At 51.8% G+C, this 14,757-nt stretch overlaps 1 protein-coding gene across 2 annotated transcripts in view; it reads right to left on the bottom strand.

Moving 5' to 3' along the window:
- Ppl (periplakin) overlaps positions 1-14,757 on the bottom strand; it is a 47,354-nt gene that overhangs the window by 16,399 nt on the left and 16,198 nt on the right. For both annotated transcript variants that reach the window (XM_055604738.1, XM_055604737.1), the window contains exons 2-9: positions 9,280-9,379; positions 4,100-4,254; positions 3,487-3,607; positions 2,815-2,940; positions 2,688-2,729; positions 1,408-1,569; positions 1,219-1,326; positions 1,001-1,096 (exon numbers count right to left, since the gene is read on the bottom strand). In XM_055604738.1, the coding sequence (XP_055460713.1) occupies positions 1,001-1,096; positions 1,219-1,326; positions 1,408-1,569; positions 2,688-2,729; positions 2,815-2,940; positions 3,487-3,607; positions 4,100-4,254; positions 9,280-9,379 (910 nt within the window). The remainder of the gene's footprint in view (positions 1-1,000; positions 1,097-1,218; positions 1,327-1,407; positions 1,570-2,687; positions 2,730-2,814; positions 2,941-3,486; positions 3,608-4,099; positions 4,255-9,279; positions 9,380-14,757) is intronic.

Here is a 14,757-nt window from a genome sequence, read left to right as displayed (position 1 = left end):
AGTGTCTATGAATAGATGGGTATGCAAACGGGCCCACCTTGACAATAGGCAGCTGCTTGGGCATAAAAATAAAAAGTGTAAGCTGGGCACAGTGGCGCACACCTGTAATCTCAGCACTCTGGGAGGTAGAGGCAGGTGAACCTCTGTGAGTTCAAGGCCAGCCTGGTCTACAAAGTATGTCCAGGACAGCCAAGACTACACAGAGAAATCCTGTCTTAGGTGGGTGAGGTGGAGAATAAAAAGTACAGAAACATGCTGTGCTGTGCCAGGATGTCATGCTCAGCGAGAAAATCCAGACACACAAGGACAAGAGGAATGAATGGTCCTGTATCCCTTATTGCTCACTCTAGCTAATACCAGGCAAATCCAGAGACAGTGAGTGGATCAGCGGTCATCAGGCTAGTGGAGGAGGGGCAGGGAACTCAGTTTCTAGTTGGCTGATAAAGTTCAGGAAACAGAGGGCAAGGTTGCCCTGTATTGTGAATGTAACAAATGGTACAGTGGTAGAAATGAGCTGGGCATGGCAGAGGTTGAGGCAGGAGAGTTGTTGAGAGTTTGAGTTCAAGGACAGTCTGGCTTATATATTGAGAACTTGTCTCAAAAAGGGGAGGGATAGGAATGTTAGTTTTCTTGAATAGGGGGTTCAAGTGGCAAGGTTTATGTTTTGTATAACTCAGCAAAATTAAACCCTAGCATTGGGGAAGCGTGGAGGCAGGTGGAGTGGAGGTAGGAGGATCGGGAGTCACAGAGAGTGGTTAGCCTGGGCTACATGAAGTCCCACATCAGAAAAATCAAAACCTTGGTCTAGTGAGATCACTGAGCAGGTAAAAGTGCTCCTGTCGTTAGCATGATGACCTGAGTTCAGTCCCAGGACCCCATGATAGAGCGACAAGAACTCACTCGTGGGAAGTTGTCCTCTGGCCTCCATATACACACGAGAGGCCCTGCACGCACCCCAGAAGGCCCGAGCCCTCTCCCCTGCCTGGCATCAGGTGGGTACCTGGTGGTAGTCCTCCATGTACTTGAGGTGGCTCTCCTCACAGATGAGAAGGTTCAGGTACTCCTTCCATTCTGCGTGCACGGCTTCCATGTGTGCCTGCCGGGAAGAGGAGAGACCCATTCCTGCAGCCCAGGTGCCTGGGATACTGAGAGGGGGACTGGGGGCCAGGTGGGGAGGGTAGCAAGAGGGAGGTGGCTGCCTATCTGGGGCACGCCTACCTCGATGGAGTTTCTCCCTGGGTGCTCCGCTGCCAGCAGCTGGTCGCCCTCGGTGTGCAGTTTGTTGATTCTTTCTTCTTTGGCCTCCAGGTTCCGGTTGATAAAATTCTGCCAGGGAGCGGATGGGGTCAGCACCTCACTTGGCAGCCCTGTGTCCCACACTAGACGTGCACCCGGCCCTGTGCCCACCTCGTACTGGCGCCGGCGGCTGGGGTAGTCTAGGTTGCGGTCGCTCCAGTCATACTGCATGCGGCCCTTGGCCTGCTGATCCAGCCAGTACAGCTCGTTGGTGCATCGCTGCATGTAGTCCTGCAGTGAGCTCAGGTGCTGCTGCCGAGCCTGCGATGCTGCCTGCGGGAGGAGAGCCAGGCGATGACGGCACTGCGGCCTGGCTCGGTTTCCCTGCCCTCCGCCTATGGGGCCCAGTCTGCTACTTACCAGCCAGCCCACCCTTGGAAAAGCCAGCTAATCCTCTGAAACATTCACTCACAGGAGGTTACTGAGCACCAGCTAGACATGTAGCATGGTTTTAAGTGCTGGGGACATACCCGTGAACAAAGGAAGAAGATCCCTGTGGGACTGATGACTCCTTGAAACTTCAGTTTGCCAATTGTAAAGTGTCCACCCATAGGGCATAGACTGGCACACAGCTGGCACTTAATAAATGGCAGCCATGTCTTCTCTCTCTTTTTTGTTCAAGACAGGGTTTCTCTGTGTAGTCTTAGCTGTCCTCGACTTAGTTTGTAGACAAGGCTAACCTTGAACTCATATCTATCTGCCTGCCTCTGCCTCCCCTAGTACTGGGACTACAGGTGTGTACCACCACACCCAGCTGGCAGCCATGTCTTCTACATTTGCTTCATTCTACATTTAACATTTTTAACTTATTTATTCACTTGAGACAGGGTCTTGTGTAGCTCAAGATGGCCTCACACTTGTTATGTAACTGAGAATGACCCTAAACTCCTGATGCTCTTGCTTGTTCTCTCAGGTGCTAGGATGACAGGTATACAGCACCATGCCTGGCTTTATTTGGTGCTAGAGCTTCGTGCATGCTAGGCAAGCACTCTACAGACCAAGCTACATCTCATAGGAGCATCTGGAGCCACCAAGATTAGGAAGGCTTAGGCAAAACTGGGAGGCTTGCAATTTGTCGGTAGAATAAAAAGAATGACAGACATGCACACATTCATTCATGCATGTACTTGTGCACACACATGCCTGGACCATGGTCTAGGAAGCATATGGCATCTACTTAACATGCAGAAATGCTGCCTAAAGAATTTAGTAGGGCTACTTGCAGCTCAGTTGGTAGAATGCCAACCTAGATAGAATGCATGAAGCCCTGGGACCTATCCCTAGCACCTCACAACTGCTATGACAGTGGAGCACACTGTCACCTTTAGAGGGGCATGGTGCCCCCCAGCCCATAATCCTCCCGTCCTCTCCAATCTCCCACGGCTTCTCACCAGCAGCTTCTGATATTTGGCCTGGAGTTCGCTGTTCTGCTCCTGTGGGCAGAGCCAAGGGCTGAGGTTAGACCAAGGGCGCCCCTCTCTGTCTCATACCTCTGAGAAGACGCCATCATATACACACCTTGTCCTTGTCCTTGCCCAGGTGGGGCCCAATGGCTTTTACTTCATTGTGGAAGATGTTGTGTTGCTCCACCTGGCTGTCCACCAGAGGAAGGTCTGTCCCAAAGCCCTGACTGCTCAGCTTGTCCTGGTGGGTGTAGGTGGAGAGACACCAGGAGGAAGATGTAGACGCAGCCTAAGTCACAGGAGCCCGGCTGTTGGCCCCGGTGAGGGAGTGCTTTTCCCCTCACTTCTCTGCAGTGAGTGGCGGCGGACATCTGTCTGCACTACCTCTAGTGCTCCTGCGTGTCCTCCCTCAGTCCCGCAGTGGCCTGTGGGAACCCTGGTCACTGTTTTAATTTTACAGGTGGACACACGAAGGGAAGCCCCTTCCCCAGGGTCACACTGCTGACAGTTGCTGCAAAGCCATCCAGTTGGGACTGCACACGCTTTGCCTTGGGGAGCCAGGTCTCTCAGTCTGCCCGCATAACCCTGCTAGGACACCAGCAAGGTACCCATGAAGGGGGTACGGCACAGCTGGTGGCGAATGAGGTCAGACTGTGTGACTCCAGGCTCGGTACTGCCCTTCAATGAGCCCACTGCTCTCAGTTATACAGTTTCAGGAGACTCCATAATGGTGTCCCCTACTTAGCAGGACCAAGGTGCTGTGAGGTGACCCTGTTCCAGGCCATACCAGCTTTTCCTCCACCAGTGCAGCCCAGTTGACCTTTGGGTCAGCCTCCTTCACTGCCAAGCTGTACATCCGCTTGTGTTTTCCCCGCAAGTTGGTCACACGCTCTTTCAGCTGGCGGATGCTGCGTGGGGGGAAGCCATGTTAGTGGGACTTGCCCAGAGGATCACCGTGTAAGCCTACTGTTTCTTTAAGGGCTACTACAGAAGGTTTTGGAAGAAATGGCCAAGGCCACTCGCTCACTGGAGCACATGCCCAGCGGGGGCACAGGCTTATGTGTCACATAAGGACAAGCAGAGTGGGCATGGAGCATGAAAAAAAACCTGGCCCTATGGGGCGGGGTGCTGGTGTTGAGCTGCAGCACGGGTCATAAGCTCAGGAGGCAAGAAGGCCATAGAGACATGAAGCAATGCGCTCATCAACTCCCAAAGCCTCCATCTCCAGCCATGACCTTGTCATTAAGTAGAACTTAAGGCCTCTGGTGCACATGCTTGGTGCCCACCTGCCCTGTGTACACCCCACAGGGGAGAGAGGTCCTGAGAGCCAGAGAGCCCCAGCCCTCCTGCCTGGACCCCAGCCTAGCATGATCACGAGACCACACACAGAAGAGACTTACTCCTCAGCGATCATGTCCCCCTGAGGGTGCTTCATGTGTTTGGCGATGGCTGAATCTGCTTCCAGCACGTACAACAGCTTTTCTGAGTCAGACACATTCTGCAGGGTCGTGTCCCGGTGCTCAGGGAGCTGCCCCTCTTGCAGCCGGGCCAAGTCCTGAGAAGGAAAAGATAACAGTGAAGACTCAGGACCTGAGGGGCAGGGCCAGCTGGGGCTCTTCTGGCTTTGTCCAGACCGGCTCTCAGCAAATAGCTGGGCACTAGAAACAGGGGTGAGTGGTCCCACTGGTGCCTAGGCATGGCTCTGCCTACCTGGTGTCCATAGCCCAAGCTGGGCAAATGCCTGCAAGGGAAGGTGACCTCATAGGCAGAGAGGGAACAAAGGGACCCACTTTAGCTCCAGTGCTCAGGGAGGTCCCTCTGAGGCACTGACGTAAACTAGGATGAAGGACAGAAGGGACATGTGTTCTAGGCAGAGGGAACAGCCTGTGCAAAGGCCCTGAGGAAAGACAGAGCAAGCCATGATGAAGGGACTGCTGGAGGCAGGGGTGAGAGGGAAACCAGAGCAGAGTGAGGGCTGGTCACATGACCTGTGGACCCAGAGCACAGAAGAACTCCAAGGAAGGAGCCAATCACATGGCTCTTTTTATGCCTACGCTGAGGCTTCTAGGAGCCATGTAGCAGGCAATCAGAATTAGAGTGTAAGCTGGGACAGCTGGTGGGGTTTGAGAGCACTTGGGTGAGCTGGGTCGTTCTGTGCTGGGCTGGCCACAGTGGTGGGGGCAGAAGGAAGAGTGGGTGGGTAGATATTTAAGATAGTCTCCCTGTGAGTCTAGAATCTGTTCAGAGAAAACAGCTAGTTATCAGGATGGGGGGTTCTTTCTTCTTTCTTTTTTTTCAAAGGAATCATTTTGTATTTATCATTTGTGTATGTGCACACAAATTTTTAGATACCTCCAGAGGCCAGTAGAGGACATCAGATTCCCTGGAGCTAGATTTACAGGCCTTTGTGAACTACCCAGCATGGCTTCTGGGAACAAACCCTGATCTTGACATCCCTCTAGCCCCAGGATGTTTCTAGATACGGTCTGTCCACGTCAGCAGCCATGAAGCCTGGCTGTGTGCTAGTACCAAGCTGGGGTCCAGGTGTGAATCGCTAAGGGTCTCAGATCATCAGGGGACGTGAGGATGCCAGGGAGTGGGCTGAAGGCAGGATTGGCAGTGCTGGGGCACCACAGCAGCATGGCCTCCTGCTGACTGGTTCCACCTGACTTGAGAAAAGCGAAGCTGAGGCTGGGAAGCCCGGTGTGTAGGTGCTTGTCTAACAGGTGCAAGGATCTGGATTCTATCTGAGCACCACAAAAACCAGAAGAGAGAATGTGGGCCAGGGACACATCACGGTGGCAGAAGTAATCCCACCAGGACAATGAGACTGGAGAGAAATACACACGGTGGCTAGGGGTGACAAGGTGGCCAGAGCGTGACACGGTGACCAGGAGTGTGGGATTTCACTAAGGTGAAAACTCCCCAACAGGTGGACCCAAGGGCAGGAAGCAGAGGAGAGCTGCCTGGCATGGGGCTAAGGACAGACATGAATCGAAACTGCAGTGAGAGCCCACTGACACTGGTCTGTGAGAACTTCCCACTGCTCTACCGAGGTCCTAAAAATACTGGATGACACACCCCAGACCATTCGCACCTGTTAAGGTGTGAAGCAGGCATCACTTTTGAAAAAGGGAAGAAAGAGTGTGCGTGAAGGTGACTTCAGCACTAGGGAGGCAGAAGGATAACCAAATCCAAGGTCAACCACCAGTATACAGCAAGACCTATTTCAAAAGACATAGGGAAATGGGGTTGAAGAGATGGCTCAGTGGTTAAGAGCACTGGCTGCAGAGGACCTGAGTTTGGTTCCCAGAGCCCACAAGGCAGCCTACAGCCACCTGTAACTACAGTTCCAGGGCATCCAAAGCCCTCTTTTGGCCTCCAAGGGTACCAGGTATGCATGTGATGCACAGACAGAGATTTAGGCAAAACACCCAGACACACACAACAAAAACAAAAAAATCTTTAAAAACAAAAACAAAACTAGGAAGCGATCTGATAGGATTGCTAAGTGTGAAGCATCAGCCACCAGGCCTGATGACAGGGATTCCCATCCCAGGACCTACAAGGTAGACAGAACCAGCTCCTACAAGTTGTCATGTGCTCTTCATATGTGTGCCACAGTTGGAGCACACACAATAAACAAACAAACAAACAAACAAACAAACGAAGGGAGGAAGGAGAAGGAAAAAGAGCCAGACTCAGCTATAAGGTCAGTTCAAAGCCAGCCTGGGCTTCATGAGTCTCTGTCTAGAAGAAGGCAGAGGAAGGGGAGGAGGAAGAAGAGGAGGAAGAGAACAAAGCTGAGGACATGGAGGTGCAGCTCAGTGGCAGAGTGTGTGCTTAGCAGATGGGTAAAAACACAACCAGAAAGAAAAAAATGACAAAAGGAACAGAGCTGGCACAGTGAGGGTATAGAAGGACTCAGCTCCCTGTGGATGAGGAGCTAGTATCCAGGCTTCCAGGCCCTGGCTACCTGGGGAGCTGGAGCAGGATGGAAGGCTGGCTCCCCCGGTGGCTTGGCCCTGAGGCTGTGGAGTTGCCAGCCAGTGGGCCAGGCATCTCTGAGCTGGGGTAGGCAATGCAACATACTTCCTGGCTTGGGTGGAATTTTATCCTCTCAATCACTGGCTGACCCAGGCCAGTGTCAAAGATTAATTTTTCAAAAGCAAAGTCTGTTAATCATTACTGAGTCCTACAGGTGGATCTTGGATGGGAACACGTCTGGCTGAGATGAGGAGACCTACTCGGGAGACAGTGGGTGAATACCTGAGAGCTCAAGTCAGCCACACTGGACAGTGAGAGGGCCTAGGGAGGGGTCACTTCTAGGGGGTAAGCACCAAAGGCTTTCTAGAAAATTCCTAACTAGGTATTTTATCCTGCCTAGGTGACTGTCTACTCCAGCACTGACTCACAGGGGTAAATTCACAGCTGGGGGTCACTTCCTGGCGCTTTCTGTGAGTTACACCCTGATAAAAATGGTCCTCCAGACCAGAGGGACTGACTGGCCTGGTGCTCGACTGGCTCCATGATGGACGGGTGGGAGAGCGAGGTGGCCCAGTGTGGGTACTGGACAGTGTTGCTGGAAGAGCAAGGAAGGGACCATTCCATCCTTCAGGCTTGTCTGCAGGTGCAGACATCTGCACGTAGGCACATCATTGGACAGCTCTGTTCCTAGGGCCATGTAGGTCTTGCAACACAGAATAGGGGGGTGACTGGGGCAGGGGCTGGGGAAGAGAGCAGGGGCCATAAAGGTGGATTGCTATGAGTTCCAGGCCAGCTTGGTATACAAAGATTGTCGAGGACAGCCAAGGCTACACAGAGAAACCCTGTCTCTAAAAACCAAAAAAGAAAGGAAAAAAACAGCTCAGAGCTGGGGTATCACTCAGTGGTATAGCACCTGCCTGATGTGCCAAAGTGCCAGGCTCTATCCCCAGCAGTACATACATGCACACATGCACAGGCAAACACAAAGGGAAGCCTGAACCTGCACACACACACACACACCCCGTACGCACTCCCACACACACGAGAGAAGGTTAAACTGAAGTGTAATTGTGATATCCCGAAGGCTCAGGGCTGTTGGATGCCTCTGAGGATGGATTCTATGGGATTTTAACTATTGTTTATCTATCCTAAAATGTTAGTAATGAGCACGCACTATTCTGGTGAGAGAAAAACAGATCCATTCCCAATGCCATGCTTTTCATTTAGGCAAGAAAACAAACAGAACACCATTGCAGGGTGCCAGGAAGGGGATAGCAGGAAAAAACAATCAGAGGCATGTAGGGAGGGGACAGGTATTCTGAGTGGTGAGGGATATAATCTGGGGATCAGTGCTCAAGAACCCCAGGCAGGAAGGTGACCACATTCCTGAGTCCTTGCAGGACCATCCTGGGCCAGGGCTGGACACCTGGTTTCCTGACCCTAGGGACCCTACTTGCCACCTGACACCCCCATGGTGTCTGGGTACTCTGTGCTGTCTGTAGACCGGCCCTAGGACTGCACACCTAGTTTGTCAGAAGAGGCTGTAGTCGGGAGCAGCCACAGCAGGGGCTGGAGGTAACAGTGGAGGTAACAGCTGGAGGCCTGATGGACCATGACGGCCCCACCCTCGGTCCCCCACTGTCAGCTCTGGCTCTTAGTCACCTGGTGATTAACATCCAGAGGAAGCTCCCGACTACACCTGAGTTCCAGATAAACAACAACCCACACTAGAGTTTAAGTGAGGACCGAACAGTGCGAGGGCCCGCTGACACTCAGGGAAACTGTGCTCTGAAATTCACGTGTAACCCGGCTTTCTAGCTTACTTTCTTTGCCCAGTTTAGCAGTTCCACTTGCAGCCATTCCTGGGGCCAGCTGTCACTGTATAGTCCCCAGTTCTTCTAGCACCTCAGCCAGAAGGCCAGAAGAGGACTTCCCTAGCAAGCCCAATGTCCTGGGCTTCACCTCCAGCACTGCTGTTCCAGGGAGGGAGGGTATGGGATAGTGATATGCATTCCCCAGCAAGGAGGGCTGCAGACTATGTCGAGGCATTGGAGGCTGCCTGGGAGAATGCCCCTGGTGTCGGCGGCGGCAGCGTGGAGCTCCAAGCTGTACCTGCTGGGTGTCCTGGAACTTTCAACCTGACTAGGTGGGTGCTCCTACCCTCTGAGAGGGAGTCAGACAGTGGAGAGATTGCTTAATGAGTACAAGTGCAAATCCTACCCCAGGTTAGAGCTGGTGTTCTCCACACCTGGAAGATCCTGGGGGAAGCTCTGGGTACTCTGAGGAAGGCTCTGCCCAGAATAAAGCTCTACCCAGGAGGAGCTTGTCTTCTTGAGGACAGTAGAAGCCAAGAAACCCTGCCACTGTTACTAAGTTACCAATTCACCACCCTCACTTTTCCTTCCAGGGCAGGAACTCGGTGTTCCGGAGGCACTGGGCGGGTCCTTTTCCTAGCCATAGCCACGCTGAGGACTGCAGGTCTCTAGCCCTCACTCTAGATGCCAAGAGCAACCACAGAGACTTGTGGATGCGTGTGACCCTGGAGAAGGTGTTCTGGGTGAAGAAGGTCCTGGGAGGAGGACTGGGCACTCACGCTCTGCATCTTGGCCTCAGTGTCCACAATGTTCCTTTCCACCTGGTCCGCATTCTTCTGCAGCTGCTCAATCAGGTCTGAGAGTTCCTTGTTGGAGATGCTGTGGACAGAAGGAACAGAGATGTGGGACTCAGTGCAAGCCTCTACCCTTCAACCTCCCATGCTGGCCCCACCCTGGGCCCTAAGCAGGACCTGCCAACCCAGCCATACTTCCAGGAGCTAGCCTGTCCCTACAGGATGAGGCCATTAACACAGAGCACAGGGCAAGGGTACCAGCGCCCCTGCCTTGTCCATTGGATTTAAAGCTCCTATTCTGTCATGTTGTCAAAGCATGAGATTTTTGTTTATGTATTTTCCCCCTCTGGGGTTGGCCTCTCTCTGTTGGCTGGCTTCCACACCTAACTCAAGCCATGCATGTTAGAACTGAGACAGATGAGGGGGACCCAGCCCTCCCTGTGGCACTTTGGGAGTTGAAGCGCTTAACCCTTAAAGCACTGTTGAAGTCTGTAAAAATCACTATGAGTATTAACGATAGTCCTTTGGGTTTTTATTGTAGGTGCTGCCGATATGCATGGTCCAGTAAATTAGCAAAGATACTGAGGATGAACTGCCCCTTGCTGCCCTGACTGCCTCATGCAAAAAGACTGCCAGTCAGACAGGAAAGCAGGACTGCCCTTCTGCTGGCTCTGTCTCCTGCACTCCATGGACACCTTGAATAAACTACATGACAACCACAGCTGGTCGTCATGGCCCCTGAAGGCGGCTGGAGTCAGAACTGTTTGAAACAGTTTTGTGTTAGACTTTTTGATGTCACAAACCTTGGTGAACTCAAGATGACCCTACAACTGTTCATACCCAAGCCAGAGGTGGAGCACTTCTCTCTGACAGTCTATCAGAAGGACTGCTCTGATTGGTGCAAACAGGAGCCTTCATTTGCATGCAGGTGTGCTGTGGTTGGGAGATGCCTCCTTTGCTTCTATAAGCAAGTGTTACCTGACTTGAGTTGGCTGGAAGCTTCCCTTCTGGGCTGCCTTCCCTGAAATTGTCAGGTTGGGCATCATTGCAAAAGTGAGGAGCCCTGGCCCCCAGCAGCCCTGACAGTAGAAGGGGTTAAGCCACCGAACAGTGGTCAACAATGATGGGAGGAACAATGGCAGCTTCAATGTGAAGCCATAGAGATCTAGTCAGCTGCTGAGGAATTCTGGCTTCGTAGGCCTGCCTGAAAGTCCCCTTGGGATATGGCCTGCCTTGGGATACGGCTGAGCCTGGTAGTACAGGCTTGTCTTCCCATCTACTTGGGAGGCTGAGGCAGGAGAATCACACACATTCAAAAGCCTGACAGGGTTACACAGTGAGTTCAAGGCTGACCTGGGCAACTTAGTGGGACCCTGAGTCAAAATAAAAAGCAAAGAGGGCTGGGGCTCAGGCCAGAGCGCCTGCCATAGCATTATCACAGCTCTAGTTTTATCTCACAATGGATAACAGCAAAAATGGAAAAGAAGATGGATAACACTTACAGGGCTAGCGGTCCTGGTCCCCAAGGCCTGTACCTGCACAAGGCCAGGGACTATAGCTGGCTGCCCTGTTGCTGCTCCTACCTGCTATCTCAGCTCTCTGCTGTCAGTCACCCAGGGGTAGAACCCAGAGGTGTGTTAATGCTAAAGCCCCACCCTTTCAATAAAGCAGGAGGACCCCAGCTGGCTGATAACAATATAACAGGCGCAGGCCACCGGGCCAGGGCCAGTGTAAGCTTGGAGACAGAATTCATGCCACATTAGTTCACCCATTGAAAGTAGATGCATGGTAGGTTTTAGTGTATTTAGACTTTCACAGCCACAGCCACTATCTAACTGAAGACAATGTCATCCCTAAAACCTCATGTCATTAGCAACTGCCTCCCACCTCTCTCTCCTCTCCCCTCCTTGCAACCACTACTCTATCTGTGTGCATTTTATTCTTGACATTTTATCTGCGACCAAGAATGTCTGGCTTCTTGAAGTATCTGAGAGGCCCATCCCTGTCACAATCTTTGTGACAACTCCACTCCTTTTTCTCTGCTGAATAATATTCCACTGTGTAGATGGGTTCTGAAAAATGTGGATGAATTTGGGGTCTTGGACAAATGTCCAATAAAGAGAGGTTACAAACAAAGGTAGGTCCTGGGTGCATCCTTTGGGGTGGGGGTGGGGGCTTGGCAGAGAGGAACACTAGATTCTCAAAGTGGTCCTCGCAGTATAGGAGAGACTGAGGATCCTGTGCACTGCCGCAAACCCTGGCGTCCAGGTCGCCAGAACCTAGGACACTGCAGGCCGTCTCTGTTGCTTTTCAGGTTCTCTAGGGGACCTGGATACCCACCAGTGGCTGAAGACCAGCCTGGCAGGTACTAAAGAGGTGAGCAAAGCCAGAGACAGAAATGACAGCAGCAAAGGAAGCTATGAGTGTCCTCGCCCACCTCCTTGTCTTTGCCCAAGGGTCTGCCTGGCCTGTGTCAGGCCAGGGCAGTAGGCTGGAGGCTCACAGAGAGCTAGACCCAGCTACCTCTTCAGCACAATCAACCAAGAAAGCAGCTTTTTTTCCAAAGAGAGGCCTCATTCTGTAAGTCATTCAAGGACTGACCTCTGTCGGTTTAGCTAGGAAGCCCTCCCCAACCCAGACGAAGTCACAAGGCTTGGAGAAGCTCTGCAATAGCAGACATTGGTGTCCGAGAGATGAGCCAAGAAGGATCAGAGTGGGGAAGTTGATGCAAAAGCCAGGTCACGAGGGATAAGCTGAGCTTCCGAGAGACCAGGTCACCGCCCACCCTGCTCTCCGGTTCCTCAGTTGGGCAGATTGTAGGAGAATGAATCCCCAGCTTCTCTCCCTCCTGCCAGTAACCGGCAGCCTGGTTGCTGCATCTGGAGATGGAAAGGCTCTCCCTGGCATTGTCCTGCCTGCACAAGCCACTGTTAGGACCTCATGAGAAAAGAGGCGCTGTCCTGCCTCCCCTCAGAGAATGTGTCCATATGCCCAGCCAGCCTCGACACAGGTTGGTCACTTGTAGAACTCTCTCACTGTCCCATCATACAGAAGGGGACTCAGAGCTGGGGACAACTAAGAGGGACCAGCTGGAGCTTGGACAGTTCCAGGCAGGAATTATGCCTTAATCCCATGAAGCCTCAGTTTCTCCACCTGCTGAGTGCGGATGAGCACACAGGCACCCTGCTGGTCTGACACCCGCTGAGAGACTAGCCAGCCATCAACAACCACCTCATATCATCCTCACAGCAAGACTCAGTGGGCCTCATGTGGTACGTTGTGGATGAGACAAACAAGGCTCAGAGATGTCGAAACACTCTTCTGGAGTCACACAGCCTGAGAGCAAAGAACAGCAGTTCTCCCCTTGACTGCTACCCAGATGGATGCTACAAACACCACGTGACCCATCACAGGCCAACAACGTGCCTCATGATAACAATAGACGCCAACACTGACTTTCTGCATGCCAGGTTCCTACTCCCTTCTGACTTTATCTCCTTAGAGCCCCATGATTAGCATGATGGAGAACCAGATTATTATCCCAACTTTATAGATGTGGAAAATGAAGACCAGAGAGATTAGGAAACCTTCCCCAAAACACACAGTAATTACATGACAGAGCCAGGAGTCCAGCTGAGGCAGTCCTCAGAGTCTACACCCTTAACATCTCCATTTGACAGTCTTGCAGGCCTTGTAGCACACAGCACATATTTAATAGATTGGTTTAAGATACTAAAACTGCAACACTTTTACCCACTTCAAAATGGTTATAAAAATAATAAAGAATAATGGAAAACACTATCAATGGCAGACAAAGACACTCTATCTCATGGGCTGCTGGCAGAGATATGGGAAAAGGGCAAAGACATAAGCCAGGTGTGGCTGGCTGCAATCCCAGCACGTGGGAGGCTGGGCCACAGCATCAGGAGTTTAAGGCTACATAATTAGTTTGGGGCCAGCCTGGGATATCTGAGGCCCTGTTTTCAAAGGGGAAAAAAAGCTGGACTGGAGAGATGGCTCAGGAAGGACGTAAATTCATGTCTCAGCCCCCATGTAAAAGCTGGCATGGTACTCACACATCTGTAACCCCAGCACTGAGAAGGCGGAGACGGGGATTGCTGGTGTTTGCTGGCTGCCAGCCTAGCTGAGAGAGACAGAGACACAGACACAGAGAGACAGACAGACAGACACTGAGGTTCATTAAGAGACCCTGTCTTGCTGGGCATTGTGGCACACACCTTTAATTCCAGCGCTTGGGAGGCAGAGGCAGGTGGATCTCTTGTGAGGTCAGCCTGGTCTACAGAGTGAGTGCCAGGATAGCCAAGGCTACACAGAGAAGCCCTGTCTCAAAAAAGCAAACAGCAAACAAACAAGAAGGAGGAGGAGGAGGAGGAGGAGGAGGAGGAGGAGGAGGAGGAGGAGACCCTGTTTCAATGAAATAAGGCAGAGAGTGATAGAAGATAGAGGACTCAAGGTGACCTCATGTGACTACCAGCACACACACTCTCTCTCTCTCACACCCCGCCCCACACACATACTCCCACAGAATAAAGTCAAGTGTGGATCCCAACACTCAGAAGGTGGAGGCAGGAGGATCAGGAGATCAAGGTCATCCTCCAATATGTAGCAAATTGGAGATGGGCCTGGGCTACATGAGACCCTGTCTCATAATAAACAAAGAAACAAAGAAATAAATAAGCTGGGTGTGAAGGCCCACACCTTTAATCCCAGAACTCAGGAGGCAGAGCCAGGTAGATCTCTGAGTTTAAAACCAGCCTGGTTCTGTTGCCCTCCTTGTGGGGCTCCAGGCCCCTTCAGGGTCTTTCTATCTCTCCCTTCTTTCATAAGATTCCCTGCACTCTGCCCAAAGTTTGGCTATGAGTCTCGGCATCTGCTTCAATACCCTGCTGGTTAGAGTCTTTCAGAGGCCCTCTGTGGTAGGCTCTTGTCTTATTCCTTGTTTTTTTCCCCCTCTTCCGTTATCTCTCCCTTTTGCCTTTCTGAATGAGGATTGAGCATCTTACCCAGGGTCCTTCTTCTTTCGTAGCTTCTTCAGGTGTACAGATTTTAGTATGATTATCCTATACTCCAACCAAGGACCATTCATGGAGGTAACCTAGAATCCCTGCACAGATGTAGCCCATGGCAGCTCAGCCTCCAAGTGGGTTCCCTAGTAAGGGGAACAGGGACTGTCTCTGAAATGAACTCAGTGACTGGCTCTTTGATCATCTCCCCCTGAGGGGGGTGGGCAGCCTTACCAGGCCACAGAGGAGGACAATGCAGCCAGTCCTGATGAGACCTGATAGACTAGGGTCAAATGGGAGGAGGTCCTTCCCTATTGGTGGATTTCCAGGGGATGAGAGAGGGAGCTACAGCTGGGATATAAAGTGAATAAATTATAATAAATTAAAAAAATTAAAACCAAAAACCAAAAAAAAAAAAAAAAAAAAAAAAAAAAAAAAA

The sequence above is a fragment of the Psammomys obesus genome, unplaced genomic scaffold, assembly GCF_907164565.1.
Source record: "Psammomys obesus unplaced genomic scaffold, mPsaObe1.curated_primary_1811, whole genome shotgun sequence".
Lineage (NCBI taxonomy): Eukaryota > Metazoa > Chordata > Mammalia > Rodentia > Muridae > Psammomys > Psammomys obesus.
The sequence above is the reverse complement of the archived record's forward strand: the minus strand, read 5'-3'. Positions and strand labels throughout refer to the sequence as shown.